Source organism: Cervus canadensis, chromosome 24 (assembly GCF_019320065.1).
Source record: "Cervus canadensis isolate Bull #8, Minnesota chromosome 24, ASM1932006v1, whole genome shotgun sequence".
In the NCBI taxonomy this organism is placed as follows: Eukaryota; Metazoa; Chordata; class Mammalia; order Artiodactyla; family Cervidae; genus Cervus; species Cervus canadensis.
Genome location: NC_057409.1, coordinates 21,288,585 through 21,311,490, shown reverse-complemented (window position 1 = coordinate 21,311,490; position 22,906 = coordinate 21,288,585). Strand labels below are relative to the sequence as shown.

General features: G+C 39.0%; 1 protein-coding gene across 1 annotated transcript in view; it reads left to right on the top strand.

Moving 5' to 3' along the window:
• NYAP2 (neuronal tyrosine-phosphorylated phosphoinositide-3-kinase adaptor 2) overlaps nt 1–22,906 on the top strand; it is a 303,388-nt gene that overhangs the window by 238,267 nt on the left and 42,215 nt on the right. Inside the window, exon 7 of the mRNA XM_043445946.1 lies at nt 9,804–9,907. Within this exon, the coding sequence (XP_043301881.1) occupies nt 9,804–9,907 (104 nt within the window). The remainder of the gene's footprint in view (nt 1–9,803; nt 9,908–22,906) is intronic.

Sequence of the window (22,906 nt, the reverse complement as noted above, 5' to 3'; positions counted from 1 at the left end):
TTGAGTTTTTACGACAGGGCATCACTGTCCCAGGTTGGACTTTGTTTTTCAGTGGTTGTAAGGATTTCCCTAAAGTACTTACATTCTTTTTCTCATTTTTTCCCTAGCAAGATGACTTGTTAAAGCTATGGGAACAGTTCTGGAGTCAAGCAATTGGATGATATTAACTGGTGTACGTGTGTGTGTGTGTGTGTGTGTGTGTGTCTATCTGTAGCTATTTATAGATTTTAAACGAGTTTTATGTGGTCTGATTTGCAGTCAGCTAGCTTATTATCATATTCTGTATATAACCGTATGACTACACACACATACACACACATAAAGTTCCCTTAAACTTGATTTCTAATAAACACCATGCATAGACCATCACATTGTATACCATACAGATACCCTGGGAGCTGCTGGAAAAAAATCCAATTTGATAGTAGTTCACTCTTGTTAGAGAAATTCTGAATTTCTACCTACTCTCTGATTCTCTTGGGAAAAAAGGTCTTTTATCGGGCATAATTCAGAGAATGCAGAGGGTTCCTTCACCTCACTTGCCTCTCAGTAGGTTAACCCTGTTTGAGCATCATGATGACACTGTGCTTGAGTTCTGACTGCAGCGCCAGCTCCTCGGGTCTTTCACCGCAGGAAACCTGCCCACCCTGTGCCCGCTTGGGGAGAAGCAGCTCTGACATCGCTCCTAGTTGACAGTTGGCTTTCTTTGGAAAAGCGCTGTGGATACAGCACGCCACCAGTTTTCACGAAGCATGTTCTTCCTGCATCTGTGAAAAGCCATGAGACAGGACAGAAAAGAAGGTTCTGTCTGACTTACGCTGGGAGTGTACAGAAAACTAGTTCTGGGAGCTTGTAGGCGCACCAGAAAACATAGCAAACTGCGTTTGCACTGCCGTCTCCTGTCCAAGTCAGGCATTGCAGTTTTCCCCATCATGAGTTTTTTTAAAGTTAAATTCAACTATATTCTGGCCAATACAATTTTTTGCCTCTTTCGTTAGAGTCCTGGGAAAGATGAAGCAATGGAAGAACACGTTTTGTGAGAACTTGGAGAGATACACAAAGAAGTCATCTTTTACACTGGCTTCGTTCTTTAAAATATGGTTTAATGATTCATTTAATAAAGACGGCATGAATCCTTATCAGGGATTAGTTTTCCTGTTGCTCAGGTGGAGAATGAGATGAGCATGGCTCCTGTCCTCACAAAGCATTCAGTTTAGTAGAGAAGGAGATGGAGGGAGGGAGAAGGAACAAGTGTGCAGGCAGAGTGAGCAGCATGATTAAAATTCGAGAGTAAGGGAACACATGAGCCTTTAGGAGAATTTAATGCACTGTGACAGGTGCAAGGTTGCAGGTGAGGCTGGCTATGTAAGTTGAGCCATGTGTACCACTGAGAGGAAGCAGTTTAGATTTCTTTATATTATAAGCAGAGGAACTGAAAGATCATATGTGCTTTAAACAATAAAATAAAAACAGCTAACTTTTATTGAGACCTTATGACATGTTGGTCACTATGGTGAAATTCACACTTATTATATTATTTAATTCCTAAAATAATGTTCTGAAGCAGCTACCTTTATTTCTCCCATTTTACCTGTGAACAAATGAAAGCTTAGTGATGTCAAGCAAATTGTCCATAGTCATTCAGCTGGTCAGTGATGGGAGCTTAGCATCACTGGTAATGTATCTTTCCCAAGAGCCCCAGCGGAAGTATGAAGGCAACTCTCATTGGCTGCCTTGGGTCACATGTTCAATCCTGAGCCAGTCAGTGGAGCAAGGGGATGGAATGATTGATTGGACAGGGCAGAATCATGTGGCCACTTCTGGAGCTGAAGTTGTTGTCAGCCCCTAATAGGGAACCATGAAACTTGAGATTACTGATGGTTGTGCTCTCCAAAGGGAATTCATACTATTCGAGAAGAAAGAATAAGTGGATTCTAGATAGGTGGAAATGACAGATGACCTTCATACCTCCTCAGTTTTATTTTTAAATACTTATTTTTTAATGTTTAACCATTTACTGCCAAGGCTTTCACCAACAATTTTACAAATGTTAGCACATAGCGCACTTGAGTTATGCATAATCCTACCAACACTGATACAAAAATTAAGCACAGAAGTTTTTCAGTTCTTCTGGATCTCTCCATGTGTAGTGTTATTAAACTTTGTTTGACAATAACTATCTAAATAAATAAGTAATAAAGCATGAAAAACAAACCCAAAGGAGGAGTAAAAGAAGTTACTTTAGTAAACTAACTCACCATCAATCAAGAGTATTTTTGAGGTCATTTCAATGATTCCAACAGATTTAATTTATGAACTTCCAAGAATCAGTGAACCATGGCAAGTGCTTCTTATTATAAGTGATGAAAAAGCACCCTGAGAATTTGGATGTCTTCCCTCAGGTCTCATGGGACAGTAATAGCATTTCTTAGACATTGCTGTCGAGATTTTTCTAGGGCAGCATTTTACAACTAGTAGTTCCCAAATCCTCTGGAGTTTTCAAAGGTTTTCCCGTGTTTCTTGTGCTTCAACGTGATATTTTCCACTGTTTCAAATTTTTGTTTTACAAATACTCAAATGGATGATTAATTGGATAAAAAAATGACCCTTTTAAGAGAACTCTTTGGGGGCTCAGAGTCCATAGGAAACAACAGTGCTTAAACTCTTCATTCTCAGAACCCTTTACGTTCTTCAAAGTTGTTGAGAATCCTAAAGAGCTCCCCTTTATCTGGGTTAGGTCTACTATTTCTCATGCTAGAAATTAAAATTGAGAATTAAAAATTATCTATTCATTCAAATAGTAAACATTATACATTAACATAAAATTTTTTTCTCATGAAAAATGACACTGTTTTCCAAAATTGTAACAGATGTTTAGAAGATTATGTCTAAACAAATGTTTAGAAGAACATTTTTTACATTTTTACAAATCTCTTTGATGTCTGATTCAGTAGAACATAGGATTTCATCTATGTTGGATTCAGTCTGTTGTGATATGTTGCTTTGGTTAAAAGGTATCAAGGGAATCTAGACTTAAACATATGTGAAAGAGGAGGGATATTTTAATAGTATTTTCATATAATTGTGGCTATTCTTCTTTAATGCTTTCCCCAAATTCAACTAACAGCAGTTTGGTTAAGGTTAGCTACATATCAATAAACTCATTATGCTCTGTTACATTAAAATAACTTGGTCTATCTTAGACTTAAGTGTATCTTTATCGGTGAGTGATTTATAACATAGGGCTTTTGGAAAATGTGTCATGCAGATCTTCCATACGTTGACACATTTTGTTATAAAAAATCAAAAACAACACATTCATTAATATAGCCACTTATCTCCTAAAAAAAGTCTTTAAGTATAAGGGTTCTGTCAAGCTCAGAGTGAGAAATACAAGTGTTTCAAAATTTGACTTTTTGCTTGGAAGCTCAAATACATCATTGTCAACACACACAGCCAATTGTCTTCCTTAAAGCAATAAGCTAACTTCATTCATTTTTTTTGAAAAGATATCTGCCAAATATGAAAGTGTGTGGCAGTGGAAACATGCATAATTACTAGTACAATTTGGTGCTATTGTTTAAGGTTCTACTGTGTCAGCAGACTTATCCAAGCTTGTTTTTATACTCTGAGTGTGTTTGTCAACACAGTAGAGAACACCAAATAATGTCTTAGTATTTTTATGAGAGCAGTTTTTACCTTATGCCATCCATCTCCTCAAAGGGTGGTAGAGCCGCTCAGAAGTTCTACTACAGAGTGAATAAACATAACCATTGCTGGAGATCAGATTGAAGTCCCTGCCATGGGGATGTCAATGTAGAGTCTTATAGCCACTTTTTTTTTTTTTTTTGGTTAATTAGGGTATAGGTAATGTTGAGTTAGTTTCTGCTGTACAATGAAGTGAATTAGCTATTTGTCCACATATATCCCCTCCCTCTTGATTCTCCCTGCCATCAGCCCCCATCCCGCCCCTCTAGGTTATCACAGAGTGCCAGACTGAGCTCCCTGTGTTTTATAGCAGGTTCTCACTAGCTAGCTGTTTTACACACGGCAGTGTGTACACGCCAACCCCAATTTCCCAATTCACCCCAGGATCTAAGACACATACTGTTTAGTTTATGTCTCTAACAGACAGTGTATTTAAGGCAGAATCATAAGAACATCGTATTTATATATAAAAATAACATTGCATATATATGTATAAACATAAGAACATTGTATTTTCTATATATAAAGAGCATTGTATTTATAGCAAAACATGCTACAAGACCACGCACAATTTCAGTATCTGGTCACCCTTTGTCGCAGGATGTTTGCTTTTTTCAAACCACAAAATCAATTATATAAAGAAGAATCGCTAGTATTATGTCCAATTTTGATTGTCATTTGCATTAATAAGGTGAGTGATACACAAAAATTTAAGCCTGGAATTTCTTTCTTTTTGTTATTTAAAAGTAATATGGCATATGTTATATAAATACATGAAGTTATTTATGCCATGCATTCATTCCTAATATCAGAGGATTAAAGAGTTTTGTTCTATTTTTTGTATGTTTATTCTATTTTTGACATCATAACATGAAGTTTAATTTTTATTCCCATGGTAATAGTTGATCCTGCATATCAAAAGCCTTTTCCTCTATTTCTTGGCAGATGAATTTTTATGTAATGATTTTTAAGATGATTAGCATATGTTGCTTCTTGAATAGATAAAATATCTTCCTTTATAAACATATAATTTAATTCTCTTTTATGTGGAATCAAGTATCTTTTTTTTAAAGCACACTTTCATATTTAGCTAAGGTGATGAAGATCTTAAGGGCATTTCAGAAATTATGTGTTTTAATAAAAGAGGCTCTCAAATTTAAAAAGCTGTTAATGCTACAATATGCCATGTTGCCATGTAAGAAGATCGTGCATTATAGCATCGGGGGCATCCCTGTGTATAAGCAGTGTGATTTAAATTGTCTCTGCATAAGAAAGTGGAAGCAAGGGAAAGCCCAGCCCTCAGATACTCAGAAGGAATACAACAGGTACTCCTAACCCCACGTGCATGGGATTCTCTTTCTCCTGTATGCAATGGATTCTTTAATTTTCTACTTTTGACATCAGATCATATATTTTATCCATGAGATTGCCACCTCACTTTTATCTGGGTTTTAGATCTTTACCAGAATTCCAGTATTCCCAAGGAGAATCACCAATTACTCCAGCATCAATAGTTTTACTATCTGACCCTTCAGATAACACTAGAATTTGGTCCATAGCTAAAGGATGCCAGGAGTCATTCAATACTATATGAATGCTTGCTTAGAGGAATGCCCCTCATGGAGATGGAGAGAGAGAAGCATGTCTACTCCCAGGATAGAGTTTTACATTTGATATTCTTTCTCCACAGCCACAAAGTGATCACAGAAGTGATCAGATTTGTTTCATCTTTTAGCATCATAGTGACAGTGCCTGGATCTGTGGGCCCCTGGGTTCTCACGATCTATACAAATGCTGTTGTTCAGTCATTAAGTCATGTCTGACCCTTTGTGACCCCATGGACTGCAGCATGCCAGGCTCCTCTGTCCTCCACTATCTCCCTGAGTTTACCCAAATCCATACCCATTAAATTGGTAATACTATCTAACCTATCTCATCCTCTGCCACCCACTTCTTTTGCCTTCAGTCTTTCCCAGAATCAGGGTCTTTTCCAATGAGTTGGCTCTTTGCATCAGGTGGCCTAAGTATTGGAGTTTCAGCTTCAGCATCAACACTTCCAATGAATCTTTAGGGTTGATTTCCCTTAGGATTGGCTGGTTTGATCTCCTTCCTGTCCAAGGGACTCTCAAGAGTCTTCTCTAGCACCATAGTTCAAAAGCATCAATTCTTCAGTGCTCAGCCTTCTTTATGGTCCAACTCTCACATCCATACATGAGTACTGGAAAAACCATAGCTTTGACCATACAGACCTTTGTCATCAAAGTGATGTCTCTGCTTTTTAATATGTTAAGTTTGCCATAGTTTTCCTTTCAAGAAGCAAATCTGTTTCAATTTCATGGCTGCAAATATTTGATACTTAAAAAAAATAGTAGCACCAAAATTCCAAATGAAACTGCCACATTAACATGAATGGATATTTAACTAAATCAATACAAAATGTAACGTTAGGTCAATTTAATTAATTGTTAAGTTTAACATTAAAACAGTTTCATTACACCTGAAAATAAATTCCAGATTAGATTGTCTAATTCTATAAGGATTCCTGAGTGTGCATGATTACTGTCTAGAAATCATAGCGAATCATGAATTAATTGGATTTTCACAGTTCAGTAATTTCAAAGCAAAATTATAAAAATGTATTCCAATTTTACATAATAAAATTTACATTTGATGTAGGATATGAGGGCATCAGATATGTTTGCTATGATGTGTGAGGGAAGCTTGAAAACAAAACATTTGAAATCTGTGAAGGTTAAAGATTTAGCATAGTCCTGGCAAAACTGTGCCTTTATTACTCAGGCATCAGTTTATCTCAAATAGCATATGTGTTATGGAAAAAAAAAAAAAGCCTTCTCCAGAAATGAAAGTAGAGTTTGCAATCAGCATACCTTGGTGTATTAAATAAAAGGCCTTTCTGTGACCTCCATGTAGCACAAAGTCATCGATTAGAAACTTTCAGCAGTGTGATTGACTAGGGAAAATCATGACATGCCTCTGCCAGTAGAGAAAAATATTGTGTACTGAGAAAATAAAACAAGATGGGGAAAAAATATGTCTCCCCAGAATTTGACTGATCTTATTTCTTTGACGCTAGATGAAAGTGTTTTCTTTAGTGAAAATGCACTAATCTCTTATTGCTGTGTAGATCCAGAGGTTGAGAACAGTCATTTGTCTTTTCTTTCTGAAAGCAAAGAGAACTCCAGTGCTAACACTCGCAGCTGTGGATGCCTTGGGGATTCTCCTGTAACAACACCAAGGAACATAATCCTGAACAGAAATTAAATTCACCCTAAAGGGAAGATGAAAAATGATGGAGAAATTACCATCCTTTAAAAATGCAATGAAAGATTGTATCCAATAAGAATAAAAAGAAAGATACTAGTTCTTTCTTCTTAAGTAACAAATTCCAGTTGGCACTTCCTTAATAATATCATAAGATGATGATGAATTACTAGCCTGGAAACATCACAGAATATCTTGATGATAGTTTATTTTAAGGAGTTAAAGTTAATGTCTTCTTTCTCCTTCCTTCCTCCAGCCCTCCCACTTTCTCACCCTCACCTTCTTTCCTCCTTTTCTCCATTTTCCTCTTCCATTCTTTCTGTCTCTGTGTATCTCCCCCTCCTCATTCTTTCTTGGTTTTGTTTTTTTTTTTTAATACTTGACCTTCACTAAAATTGCACAAATAACATCAACTTTTACCTCTAGGTTTTTGGTAGTTTATTACACAAAGAGAGGTTTTTCCTTAGGTGTACAAAGACTAAGTAATTTCTAGCTCATAATGATTCTCTAAATGAAATGAGTTCTTTTTTTTTAAGGGGAGGAAAGCTGCATCTTAGATCTCTTTTGAGGCATATGTCCATTGTTTGTGGTCCTCTAAAGCCTTGGCAATTTTTTATATTAGCAAAGTTCAGGATGAAAACATATTGTTTTCAGTACTATAGATCCTAAGCCCTTCTGTTTAAGACTTAAAGTGCAGTGTATTTCCAAAGGTGAGTGAACTGGACAATTTAACTTCGATATCATAGCTCTAAGAGATTCAGTTATAAAAACAGTATCTTTTCTAGGATTTTCAAGACTTTTTCAGAACATTCTTTTGGCCAAAAAAAACCTTGGTGGGTCCAAGATCATAATGGTTTGTTTCACCAACCTGGTCTCACAAACACCATAATAGATCACAAATGCATTTAAGTGAAGGACCAGGTGAAATGGAAAACAAGAGTGAAATGAGTACACTAAAGATAAACCGAAAACTCACAATGAACAAAATTGTCCCTATGACATGATACCATTAAGCAACAATGGAGTGTGTATTTGTGTGTGTGTGTGTGTGTGTGTGTGTGTAAACACAGAAATGTATTTATTGTCTGTATATGCGTGTGTGCATAATGAATGTATAAGTAATCATCTCAGCCTGTCCCTGCCACTGCAGGTGAAGTCATAACTCATATGAGCCATGCTGGGCTTGGAATTTAAAGCCATAGGTTGGCTGGCCGGTAAGGGAAGCTCCCATGTGTGATGACTGGTTAATGGCTAAATTGCAGTCCCTCAGGGGGTGGTGGATGAACCAAGACATGATCAGGACCACTGTCCAATGGGGGTAAGGCAAAGCCTTTCTGGGTCATGATGAAATTGGGAGTTTGCTTGGATTTTGGTAAGTCTCAGTTCTGTGCATTAGAGATATCAGCGCCTATGCTCGAAAGATACTGATTAAGTCAGAGTCTGACTGGAAGCCTAACAGGGGAAATTAATCCGTAGGTACGTCGGGTAACATGAAAGGCATGGGATTGTGTCACTCATCGGATAATCTCTTCAACATACACTTTAAAGGAACCTCATAGGAAAAAATATTATTTGCTATCCTTTCCAAGGAAAAAAATATTGCTTAATTTTCTTCATGTACCTAAATGTGTTACTGCCATAAAGGGATATATAGAAACACTGGCTCATTATAAAAACATGTCAACCAGGATTCCAATAGATGCTTTACCTTTACCTTTATTTTATATGATAAATGATGATTCTTTAAGACATGTAAGGACTTACGCCCCCTGGGAAGTTAAATTCATTTATAAGTTAGAGAGATGGTTTAAGTCATCGTGTGGTACACTTAGAGTCGAACACTTATATTTTTAAGAGTAGGTGTGTAGGTACTAGAATCACTTGCACAATACCCTCAAGTATGTCTGAAAATTAGTGTCCTCGGTAGACCATACATTCTGCACTTCTTGGATGAAGGTAACTCTTTCCATCCCCCAAATTCTAATCTCCAGAGTATCCTGACAATGACCTAGGTGCCCAATCTAGGTTCCTTAAATAAAGGAAGAGTTAGGAGAAGGCTTTTTAATTTTGAAAAATAGTATTATTATGAAAGATTGCAAAGGTCTTAGAAGTATCTATAGACTTAAAAGCAAATGAGTTTAAATTAGGGAAGTCATATGTTGAAAATATTGTATCATGGAAATAGCCAGAACAAGACAACTTGAAAATCAAAAAGCTAGAAAATAGAAAAAGAAGGAAAGAATAAGACAAAGAAGAAAAGATAAAATGAAAAGAGGGCGGGATAGAAGAAAAATTTGGAGAGGGTAGAAAGACATTTTAGGACATAGGAGATCCATGGACCAAAGCTGAAAATAAAGCACCAAAAATTGGCTTTTTTTCCCAATGGGATGTTGTGTTTGTCATTTAACCATGTTCAATCTTTGCAGCCCCATGGACTGTAGCCCGCCAGGGTTCTCTGTCCATGGAATTCTCCATGCAAGAATACTGGAGTGGGTTGCCGTTCCCTTCTCCAGGGGATCTTCCCAGCCTAATCTCTCTGTAGAAACTCATTGCAAATAGGGTAAAGAGCACAAGGGAACAAGGCCTTGAACTTAAGTGATTTGTTCTTTATTCCCAGGAGCTGATCCTCATGAACAAATTTCGTTTTAGTCCGTTGTGATGAAATTGTTTCATCACTTGCCAATGATTAGCATACAGCAGAAGAATTCGGTGCATTAAAAGAACCTGCTGCAAAACCAAAAGGAAGTCTGAGAGGCGGTTCGTGGCTGCAGACTTTGCTCAGCTAACGCTGTGTCTTTCCTCCTTGTTCACAGAACCGAAAGTAAGCTGCAAACTGGGGCGGTCGGCGTCCACATCAGGTGTGCCCCCTCCATCTGTTACCCCTCTCAGGCAAGCCGGTGACCTGCACCAGAGCCAGGTACCATCATCGTTAGCCAATCGTGATTGACTTCCTGTGATGCGACATGCCAAACGCTTTCCACCTCTGTCTGTCGTGTGTTGCTGTAACGACTTTTGCATCTGCTTTTATTTTTCTGTGTGTGTATGGGTGGGGGTCGGGATGAGCTGTGGCCGTCTGCGTTTTCATCTAAAAAGGAGAGTCCTTCTTCCCTGTGATTGGTGCAACTTTCTTTGCTGTTTGTTATCAAATCGTTTTTGTCTCTGGTTCCCATCATTCTGTAATATAAATGTAAACTTGTACTCTATGTACTGGCTTAGTGGTTGTTTTTTTAAAATTCTTTTTCTCTTCTATGTTTTGTGTACTTTTATACTGTCTCTGAAAATTTATCAACATTTGATAAATTTATCAACTTTGTTTTATGTAGATTTCTTTTTAAATGTTTTGTCCACAACACTCGCGCAGATGTTGTCAATGAATCTGTACATATTGTTTAGTTCTTATCCTATGATACTGTAATATTTGTGGCCGTTTAACTTTTATTTTTATTTCGCTTGGAGCATGACTGTAAGATACAATGAATATTGATGTCCTTATAAATATTCCTATAACAAGTCATTTGGATTGAACATGGCAGCTGGTCTTTTTTTCTTAGGTCATAAGGACAAACTGACCAATGACATAATCTAGATACTTACCAAAAACTGTAGACAGACAAGGCAATCTTTAAATAAGTTACTTTCTCTCTTATACCAACAGTATCAGAAATATTCTCAGTAAGGGAATTTAAGTGTTTATGCATGGTAACTGAGATCTCTATTATCATTGGAGAAAAGAGACAAGAAATAAAGACATAAGCTACAATATCATTTAACCCTTTATAGTATAATATGTTGCTCTGATGTTCACTTGGTTACATGACTCTGTATGGGAAATTTAGTATGGGGAAAAAAATCACTGCACATAAATTCTCTACCTATAACTCATCCAATAGGAATGCAATACAATGACTTAATTTGTGAAGCTTAATTGTGGTTACTGTTAAATATTATTGGTGTTAAATAGGATAATGCCATCCTCGAGTGGTTTTTCTCTGCTTCTTAGCTTTAGTCTTCACTTTCATAAAACTCTCTGAAATTGTAAATTAAAAGACTAATAATGATATCTCCATGGGAACTGTCCATTACTGATTAGAAAATTACATATTCATCAATTATGTAAAATGTCAAGCTATTTTAAAAACATAACCAAGCAAACTAATTGCATTTTTTTCTAATGGAATACAGGGTGCTTTTTTAGTATTTTGGCCTCACTTAAGTAGTCACAGGATTTGATTTATGAATATATGCGATATCTACAAACCCAAGAGATGAGAGGTTTCTCTCAAGGGGGTGTCTCAAGTGCCACTTAGACTTTTTTGTGTCTTATTTAAAAGTTTAAATGCCTTTATAACTAAATGAATCCACCTCAAATGCTTTTTGGGTATAAAAGAAGTAGAAACAAGAAGACAATGAATAAATAAATAAGTAAATAACACAATTAACCTCACTAAGATAAACTGCCATCTTAGTTGATTAAAACTATTGCAAAATATTACATTTATTGATTTTTAAAGCTTAACATATTGGATCCAGAAAGGAGAGAGCTTTAGTTAACTGGCAGAGGATTGCATTAATACAATCAATTTTCCAAGTGCTTATACCTTCATATTACATGACTTTGGTGACATAGAGAGGCTTTGTGGTCTTTGTTTTCTTTTGCTTTTTTCCCCTTATCATCTTTATAGCTGTTTCATCCTGAGCCCCTTCAGTTCTCAATGAAAGGGTTCTAGGGGGTAACTTCCAGGACAGAGACAAGGTACAGTCTGTGTGCCTTTGCTTCTCAGCTCTTCATTTATCTGATGGGATGTTCTTCATTCTTCAAAACACAGCAACCAGAGAAGGTCCCTCTTGATACTTGTTTGCTGCACTTTTTCTTTCCAACCAGGAGAAATTCTGGCACACAGCCATGTCGTAGATAGGCTGTCAGGACTGCAAATTAGAAGGCTGCCCTCTGTGACTTCCATGTCTTGTGAACAGATGTAGCATCCACCTCTTCCATACTCTGGAGCTAATGAGGTGAACATGGCTTAGAAGAACCCTGCTCTGCCTTCCTACAAATTGGAACTGCACTGAAGTTGAGTACTTTTTGAAGTCCCTCTTCTCACCTCATTCCCATGCTCTTGACTGAGATGTCACCTTCAGTTACAACAAAGATGACCCTGTCCTTTGCTTAGTCACCCAAGTCCTTTGCTTCCACCCAAGGTGAGAGACATTTAAACACATTTGGATATTCGTACACAAATTAGGAGATGGAACACCTAGCACTGTCACACAAATAATTACCCTGGTCACTTTTTTGAAAGTGTTTTTCCAACACCAGAATTCCTGATAGTTTTTAAAACACAGAAAGATTAATAGAAGATGGATAGACTTCTTACTAGGACATTTTTGGAAGACCATGTGGTCTTGTACTTTCATCTTGTACTGTCAAGCAAACAAAAATAATCAGTGAGCCCTGAAATAATTCCAGTAGTGCTTATCTACTGATGAACCTGGCTTTAAGAAGGGATGGGACTTTTCTGCTCATAGAGAAGGAAGTGTGTGTGTGTGTGTGTGTGTGTGTGTGTGTGTGTGTGAGATTGTTAATACCTTACTTCTTTTCAGTTTTCTCAATACTGGTTTTTCACTTACCACTTCAGATCATCGTTAGAGCTTTCTGAAAAGGATTGCAGGAGGAGACAGAAGGGCCTAAAGTTACTCCAGCAGAGATGGGCAGAGGTGACCAAAAGGGATTGACCCTTAGCCCCGGGAGCCTAGACCAAAGATGATGGACCACCCTAAAGAATCTAGAGATAGTAGTGATTGACTGACCCACAGAGGAGTTTGTGTCCCTTGGTGATTGCCCTCCAAGGCCATTTATATAAAAAGCGGAGGTAGTGTTTGCTTGGTTTTGCAGTCTGTTTTGGCTTCAGGTAGTAAAACAGACACAAGATTTGCAGAAATGTACTGGAACTTTAAAAAATGTTTAAAAGAGGAAACGGGAAACTCAGGAAAGAAACATGAGTTCCAAAGCATTTACAATTTTTATACAACAGATACTCTTTTCTGAAACTCAGAGAGATGAAAAATAGATCTTTTCTTTCTTAATTCATTCCTGAATAAATAGAGCAGTTGTGGGACAATTAGGGAAAAGTGACATTTCCTTGGAATTTCATAGCAAGGCAGCCACATATTTTGGCATTTGTCATAAGGCAGATCTTTGGAAATTAGATTGAATTTCTGCAACTGCAATGACAAAGCTATTTTCTTTTCTTGTTGATAAAAGCAAAACTTTAGAAGTCATGTTTTGAACTTGGATATTATCACTTTCTCTTTTTCTTTCTTCTGTGGTGAAGTAGAAAGCCTGTGCTCAGAGGGAAGAAGTGTGAGCACTATTAGAGACAGCAGACTATGTTCACATTATCCCTCCATCTCTGACCTGTGTCATCAGTGACCCCCATTTCATTGGAAATGGGTCACCTCCAGTCTTACTGCAGCAGGTGAAAGAATAGAATAAGGAGCACGGCCATGAGAAAATCGGACTGTGTTTCAAGAAAGGAGCGGCTAGAGTGTGTCTTCAGACAAAAGCACTCACTGTCTTTGGAAAAATGTTCCTGAGAAATGTTTGTACTTATTTTTCTGGGAACAAAGGAGTTGAGAACCACATTTTCCATCACACACACACACACACACACGCACACACACTTGCAACACACTTATGCACACACATTCACAGACACTCTCACATACTCACACAATCACACACACACACACCCCACACACGTACCCACTCACAAACATATGCACTTGTTAAATTAACAACTCCCCACATCAAACCAGGGAGTCACAGAGCTAACAGTGACCTAAGTGTTGAACAGGGAACTCACTTTCTCTCTAAGGTTTATTGTTCCAAACTAGATCATCTCTGATTTTCCTTGATGTTGGGGAGAGGGTGACAAAAGGCCATCTGTCATTTCCTTTGGACATACAGTTTGAAATCTGGAGGTCCCGAATTTCCATGGAAATTTAAAACTCACCCCCCAAAGCCATTGTCTCTCGTTCTCTGGGCCCGTGTGGGATGAGAGCTGCCTTCTCACCCTCCAGTCAAGCCATTGCCCAGACCGGGTCCTGCTGCGTGCTTACAAGCTGTTATCCAGGCAAACAACTTGCCTTTCAACTTGCCCCTTCAGGATCATTTCTCAAACGTTTATTTCTTTTGATGCAGTCCTCTGGACTCCCCCCAAGCTCCTAACATCTTCCTTGAGCTTGATGACCCTGCTGAGGCCTAATGAGCGCCTGCCCGGGTTGCTTGCTGAGCAGAATTCCTTTTCAGTTCCCATGGGCTGCATGGCTGTGTCTGTCTGCCGGCATCTGGCCAGGTTTCTGAGATAATGGAAGATGAATGTGTTAGCGTCTACAGCAAGACGTGTGTCCATGTGTGTTTCTAGATATCACTCATGTCACAATTATTTTCTAGATACAGTAAAAAAAGAAAGAACCTAAATCACCCAAAGATAGAGATAAGGAATCAGTACCTATAAAAGACTAGGATTTAGGATTTAAGTAGATTCTGTAACAAGGACTTTGCCCAACTTAGTGTGTGACACTCAGTGGTTTGCGTTGACCTACTAAATACCTCTCTTGATAAATGTCTCTTTCTATATAGCCTTGAAAAAATGTGTTTCTCACACAATCCAATGTAATCTTTTCATTTGGCCTTGAATACCTTCAGAGTCGTGGGATGTTTCTGCTGGTCCCACAGCCTCAGTGATGCTTTGCCTTAAAGCTTTGAGAAGACCCATGCTCTTTCTCAGACTGTGTGTGAGTTCTAGGCTTTCATTTAACTCTCAGACAATCAGCACGTTTGCACACAGAACCTGCAGGAGCCTGGGGAGCATGAGGAAGACTAAAGACAAAGGAGGACTGAACGTAGTAACACAAACCCACAGCAAGGGCATAGCGAGGAATTCCAGTTTCACCTACTTGGTGCCCACCCGCGTTTCTCAATAATGTGAACTTAAAGGGCATGTTCTTAGTTCATGTCAGCTTGTGTGCATTGTATCAGGTCGAAAAATGAAACCAAAGCTCTCAATTAACTGAAGTTAAAGTAGCCCACAGTGTGAGAGCTGTGAGTTTTAGTTTTATTCGGGGACTTACCGAGATCTATGTCTGTGAGTTATAGCTCCTCAGATGACTCTGAGGAACTACTCCAAAGAGGAAAACGGAGGGGCCAGAACACATGTGATTCTGGCAGAGGGGGACTTGCCATCTAGGAAACATCTCAGAAGAACGCTACTGCTAGTCCCAAAGAACGGATATCTCAGTTCATGATTTTAGTGCTTCGCTAGGAAAGTGAAGATGCAAGAATCCAGGTTCATAAAAAGTTTGTCTTTAAGTATTTATTTCTACGGGGCTGATTTGCCTGTTTTCCCAGGGCACGGAGTATCTCATTCTGATCTTCACCCTGAAAGCAGTCCAGGGTGTGTTGCCGGTCAGCGGTGACAGTGACTAATGACGTCATCATTACATGGCAATACCCGAGGACAGGTGACATTCCCTGCCTCACAAGTTCTGAGAGGAGAACATTTTCAATCCTCCTTAGAATCCCTGTCTTGCAATTAGCATAGATGTGGCTTGCTTTGCCAAGACCAAAATTCCAGCCCTGGGTCCTGGAACATGTATGCTGTGAGATTTTCCCTGATCAGTTTCACGTACACTGTTAGGTGCCCCCGTTGAGTAGTTAAGGTTTTGTGTGAGATGGGAGAAAGTAGTATTAGTAGAGAAAGGAACAGAATATGTGGGTGGAGAGCACGTGGCACCCCAACTTAAGCTGATGAAGGGGCCCTTTTTCTACCATCCCTTGCTCAGGTGTTGAACAAACTTTTCTTCTGTTTTTGAGACCCTGTAATTTTCCAGGTCCTATTAGACCTGAACTAAGAGAATGTTTACATTGCATTTGTACCTGTATACAGCTGGTTTGATTGTATGCTCAGGGATAACATCATAGTATAGAGATGGTAAAAAAAAAAAAAAACAAAAAACAAGCAAAACAGAAACAGAACATACAATCAGGGGAAGCTGAACTCACTTCATTCTTTGCATATAGCTCCCCCACTGCAGAACCTCCTTCAGGCTATGCAGTCGAGTTTTAAATGACTCCTATTGTTTGTTTCATTCTGCATATAAGTTAACCTGACATTTATTTCCAAATATGTTAAAGCCTGATGGGAGGTGCTTGGAAAACCCCCCACTAAGTTTACCATGCAATGTTAACACCTTATTGGAGAAGCGTTTATCTGTACAAACTTCAAACTGTAAAATAAAATGCCATCTTCACAAAGATTATGTTACAAAGAATTTATCGTTGTTTGTGATAATATTATTCACCAAAGAGATTGGATCTAGGCTTGTGAAAAGTGGAATAAATTCATGTGACAAATAGGAGTGTCAGTGGTTGTATTGATCTATTGCTGTGTATTATAGCATCATTGTATTAAAATAATGCAAGTGCCAAAAAGTAAACAAAGGCTTATGTGTGCCCTCGAAGTCTTGCCTGGCTGATTTATAAAAAATGGTAGGCTTTAGTGCTTTGTGGACCTCCGTAAGTTAGTGTCATAAAGAAGATTTTGTCATTACCTTTCAGTAACAGACAAATCCAGTAATCTGTGTCATGAAATGTTGGCATGATTTAGCTTCCATTTTCATACACGTATTCAGAGGGCAGAAACTCAGATTGCTTTCTGCGATGGACCACAATCTGAATTGAGAAATTTCGACATATTATGAAAGAATTGTGTGCTTGTGTATATTTCACATGGCAGAATATTTAGGATCACTTTTTAAAGGCCAATTGTCTCAAGATCAGTCTCTCAATAACCCCAGTATTGAATAGTATCAAACTAAAGAAACCCATCCTTTTGCCCCGATTCCCCTCAGTAATCTTGCATTTACACCCTTGGCGCAGGAGGCAGAGTATAACAAAACAAGAGAATGTTCTCTGAGAAATCTTGAACACATTGACAAGTTAGAGTGAGGAAAAGGAAAAATGAACTCTGAGAGTGCCTGCTACCTGACTTTGCCAAGATCCCCTTATATGTGTATGCCCTGCTCAGCGTCAAAGTTGTTGCCATAAACCACCAGGGCTACAGGAAAAGATGTAAAGTCGCTTAGGTATATAATCTAGCATTCTTTAATCCATGGGAAGGATACAGGGATCTCTAGGGTTCTTAGATGAAGTCTGCATGATGAAAATTACGTTCCATTCATTGTCATTTCCGATGAGCTTCTTGTGTGCCAGGACAGTGATGAGAGCCTTCCTATATTGTTGAAGGTGTGCCTCCGACAGCCCCGCCCTGTGATCATCCCATTAATTACAAATGAGGATACTAAAGTGAGGTTACATACCTTGTCCAAATTTTGTACCTATTAAGTGTCAGTCTGATCCCAACTACTCAACTGGTTAAAAGCCTGAGTTTTAGAGGATGTAAAACTTCCATTAGAATTCTGGCTCCACCCCTCAGTCCCTGTGTGTCCTTGAATACGTTGCTCAACTTTTCAGTCTGTTTTCTCATCTGTAAAATGAGAGCAGTATTATCTGCCCGTGGCGCTAATGGCAAAGGATCCACCTGCCAACGCAGGAGATGGAAGAGAACTACGTTGGATCCCTGGGTGGGGAAGATCCCCTGGAGGAGGGCATGGCAACCCACTCCAGCATTCTTGCCTGGAGAATCCTATGGACAGAGGAGTCTGGTGGACCATAGTCCATGGGGTCGCAAAGACCTGGACACCCCTGAAGCAACTTAGCACACAGCCCATGGTTGCTGTTGAGGATTAATAAGGTAACATATGTATGTAAAGTCCTGGACAGAAAATACCTGCTAGAAAACTAAGAATTCTTTCCCTTATAGCTTTCTCCTTCTTCCAAAATGCAAATTTCCTGCTTGCTGACAAGTCCTAAGGAGGAGTCACTGTAGTCAGCGAAATTCCGAAAATGATGGGCACAGAGAGATGGTTCTGTCCACCCTGTATTGATGACCTTGTATAGAATAGCTAGCATGTGGTAATAATAAAAAAGCAGACAGATTTTTTAGCGAGTTTTATTACTGACTTTAAGTTCTTTAGACAGTGCATCTCTTTATTACAGCGTCTGAGACAGATTGGTTTCTCCACCCCCATCTAGGTACACTGGATAGGATTATCCTTTTCATTCCTTCTCCTCCAAATAGGGAATTAGGTATTCAGTTGTTTACCATCTAATAAGGATGCATGTTATTAGATGGTAAACATCAAACAAGATGTCTTATGGTTTAGTTGCTAAGTTGGGCCCAACTCTTGCGACCCCATGGACTGTAGCCTGCCAGGCTCCTCTGTCCATGGGATTCTCCAGGCAAGAATACTGCAGTGGGTTGCCATTTTCTTCTCCAGGGGATCTAATCTAATAAGATGGCAAACATCTAATTAGGATGCATCTTATTAGATGGTTGTCGTTGGCATCTCTTCTCACCTGGTAGGTGCCACGTGTGATTTGGAAGCAAAGCAAGTGGCAGTTGACTAACGGTGTCAATTCAGAAATGTCACCAGTCCTCTGACCCCGCTTTTCTCTGCTGCTTGGGTTCAGATGTGAATGAACTGATGAAAATGCTAGAGCTGCTAAGAAGCTGTTATCTGCAAAGACACAGGATACATTTGTTGCCAACTTCGGCTTTCCTTAAAGCTTCTGGGGACCTCAGTTTGAGATGCTTTTTTTCCCTAGCTGCACATGTATTTGCCCACAAGCTTGTCCATTATGATATTTCATCCTATTATGTCAATTTAACTTTTATATGCCCGCTATATGCCACTTGCTTTTGTTTTTCATTTTCATTTTTTTTTCCTTATCAGTGAAGAAAGCATTAAGGCTATTGCATTATAAATGTTATGGAAACAAAGCAGCCTGAATTTTAACAACATTCAGGCTTGCCAAATGAATGTGTGCCAAATCTAGTCCCAATATATAGAGATCAGTTGCCACTGTTTAGTATTTTTTAGGCAAAATCAGAGGCAATGGGATTTATTTATTTATTTATTTTTACTTATTGTCATTTTTGGAATTCCCATTTGTTCCTCTTCAAATGCCAAGGGTGGTGTAGTTAACTAAGCTAACAATAATATGGATGTGTCTGGGGAAGTGAAGCTGAAGTTTTTAAATCCATTTACAGTCACATTAGTTTATGCCATGCGTTTTCAAGCCTATCTTTAAAGTTTCCATGTCAATTTTTTTTTTCTTTTTTAGAAAATAGAGGCTTTGGGAGGCAGTTGAAACTATTTAGCTGCTAAGTTTATTCAAAATGTCAGTAGAGTTGAATGTGAAGCTTTAGCTCCAAGTCTAGAGGACAAATCAAGAATTCCTAACTGTAGGTCTGGTTTGAGTTGTAACACAGAGACCTACTGAAAGAGTATTAAATTTTTACAGAGTGAGAACTCCACTTGAGAACTAAGTGCTATGCTTGTAATCTGCTGCCAGTTATCAGCAGACGTCACATCTTAGAAACCTTCTCCAGCACAAGCTCAAACTATTAACGCGCATATCAGGCTCTAGATGGGCCGCGGCCAACCTAGTTTGGGGAAAATAAAGTAACATTGAGTGGACACGTGGCGCCACCTAGTGTCTCAAATGCACTTTGCAATCTGTACTTACATAGGAAGAATTGAATTCGGCAAAATCGCCTTCTGTCAGAGACGTTACGCAGTTTGGGATAATGAACATAATGCTTATAGAAATCCAGGAAAAACTCTTGGACCTTGTTTGGGACCTTTTTCATTACTTTAGCTTTGTAATTGTAAGCTAGCTTTTAAATGCACCTTTCTCTACTTTTGTGTGGATAGGTGATGAACCACAGATAGTGATCTCTGAGGGTTATATATTATTTATGAATAGATGAGGCTATTTTCATTGGGATTTATGACATTTTCTGTGCATTGTGATTCCCTTAATCCAGGCTGAGACTTGAGGAAAGGGGATCATTACCCCTATTTTGCAGATTGAAAAGCCAAGGAGCAGAGAAAGCCTGGCTGACTGGAAGAATTCCTTCTTGATTTTGTTTGACCTTAACGTGTTTAACCCTGGAGAAGGAAATGGCAAATCACCCCAGTATCCTGGCCTGGAAAATCCCATGGACCAAGGAGCCTTGTGGGCTGCAGTCCATGGAGTCTCAAAGAGCTGGTCAAGACTCAACAATGTGTTTAGCGCACCTGACTTAAGGTTCTTTCCTGAAAAGAGCAATCTCCCTTGACCAGTAGACAAGTTTACTTCTAACTTAAGTTATATGTGGATTAGCAAGAAATGTTTACATCAGGGCTCCCCAGCCTCTGGGTTTTAATGCCTAATGATCTGAGGTGGAGCTGATGTCATAATAATAGAAATAAAGTGCACAATAAATGTCATGTGCTTAAATCATCTCAAAACTATCCCTCCAACCCCTGGTCTGTAGAAGAAATGTCTTCCACAAAACTGGCCCTTGGTGCCAAAAAGTTTGGGGACCATTGGTTTACATGATATTAATATTGGTTCAGAGTTAGACTGTACCTGACTCAGAATAACAAATATTATACATCCACATTGTGAGTGCCTTATTCTGGAAGTTCTAGTGTTAGTCATTCAGTCGTGCCCGACTTTTTACAACCCCATGGACTGTAGCCCATCAGGTTCCTCTGTCCATGGGATTTTCCAAGCAAGAATACTGCAGTGGGTTGCCGTTTTCTTCTCCAGGGGATCTTCCTGACCCACGGATTGAAAGTGGGTCTCCTTCATTGCAGGCAGATTCTTTACCAGCTTCAGTTTCTCCACCCAGCTCACCTGCTGGACAAACCTTTGTTCTTTATTCTGTGTTTCAAGTATACATTAGCCTTCAGGTTGAAACCTCCTTGCCCCAATAAAGCAGATTACTAAAATTTTTTTTGTTGAAGGCTGATTATGTGCTTGGCACGGTGTTCAGAATGTTATATCCTACAATTTCATTCTTACAACATACTTAAGAAGTAGGTAATATACCCTTATTTCACTCAAGAAAATTGAGGCTGGAGAACCTGTTACCTGTTAAAGGTTTAGAGCTCAAAAGTGACTGTAAGTCTAGGAGGGTCTAGCTATTTATCTTCTGCTTTATTTTCTACTAGAAATAGCTGTCTCTCTGAATTTAATCTCTTTATAAAACTCACCTTCCTTCATTTTCTTTCACCCATTTGTTTAATCATTCTTTGATTTTCTTGATATTGCCTTATAATTCATCTAGATTAAAGCTACTTAGTAGCGGGATGAATTCAATTAAGACTTCAACTGAACAAGGCATCACCAAGGCAGTGGATCTGCAAGAGTGAGATGGGGTTGGGACTGTAACTCCTGGAAGGAACTTGATGTCACTTGTGGCGTCCTTCTCCTGAAGACCACAGGCTGGTGTCGTGAGCGCTCACCACACTGGTGTGTGTGTGCCGGGGTGCACAGGCAGGCACACTTGAGAATATCAACACTTGAACACATCTACCTCTTCCCACATTCTGAAAAGAAAATGCACTCCTCTTATGAACACGCACACCCAAACACCAGCATCTAGAATATTCTTGTAGATTTAACCAACAACACACAAAAGATAAATAATACATTCAACAAGATTTCTCTGGGCTTCCAGAGCCATCTAATGAGCAGACACTGTAAAGTGGGGGTGGGGGGAGAAGAAGCCGCCTCTGTTTTCTAAAGTACATGCTGCAATCAGTTCAGTTCAGTTCAGTTGCTCAGTCGTGTCCAACTCTTTGTGACCCCATGGACTGCAGCACCCCAAGCTGCAATAGAGTTAGTTAATAATCCCTGGTTGTCATCTATTTTGACACGGGTGGTGTGTGGAATGCTGCATAGAATGACTTTCTTTCCAGAAAATGAGGAAGTTATTTGAAGGACCCAAAGGTATCAAAAGTCATCTTACCCAAACCAGTCAACTTTGAAAGTTGAGTTAAGTCAACTTTGAGTTAGACAAGGGCAGAGGGGTTTTGGGAGAAATTAGCAGAGCCAAAGCCACATCATTTAGGATACAGCCCAGGAAGAAACACACTCGTTGTCACTTGTCTGATAGAAATCTCAACAATGGAGCAGGAACCCCTGAAGAAGCCTTCCGTGGGACACATTTACACCCAATGATGTGCCTTCCTGGGTTTCATGGAATTTCTAGGTATTTTGACTTCTATATCCATGTGACACAAGATGATTCATGTGAAAGCACATTTTAAGCTAGAATGTCTAAATGTAAATGCCTATTTTTAGTCATATAGCTATTCAACATATTTTTGTTGTTGTTAAGTCTCTAAATTGTGTCCAACTCTTTGAGACCCCATGGACTGCAGCAGACCATACTCCTCTGTCCTTCACTGTCTCCCGGGGTTTGCTCAAATTCATGTCCATTGAGTTGGTGATATCTATATTTATAGATGTGTGTTAGAAATTGCAAAGAGGAGGATTTCACAAGTCATGCTTCTCAAGTATATTTGACCAGAGAACCCCTCTTTTTAAAAAATTTTTCCAAGATGTACCTCTTTGGTTATAAAGATGCAGACTACAATGGTTTTCATGAAGGTGTAGGCTCTTTGAGGGCTGGAATGCATATTTTCACTTGGACCTCTCTAGTTGTCAGTCTAGTCCAACTCTCTGTGATCCCATGGACTATATAGTCCCTGGAATTCTCCAGGTCAGAACACTGGACTGGGTAGCCTTTCCCTTCTCCAGGGGATCTTCCCAACCCGGGGATCGAACCCAGGTATCCCGCATTGCAGGCAGATTCTTTACCAACTGAGCTATCAGGGAAGCCTTGTCAGTCTATATATTTTAAAAAATTTATCTCGTTAAAGTGTAGTTGATTTACAATACTGTGCTAATTTCTGGTGTTCAGAAAAGTGATTCGGATGTGTATACATATACATG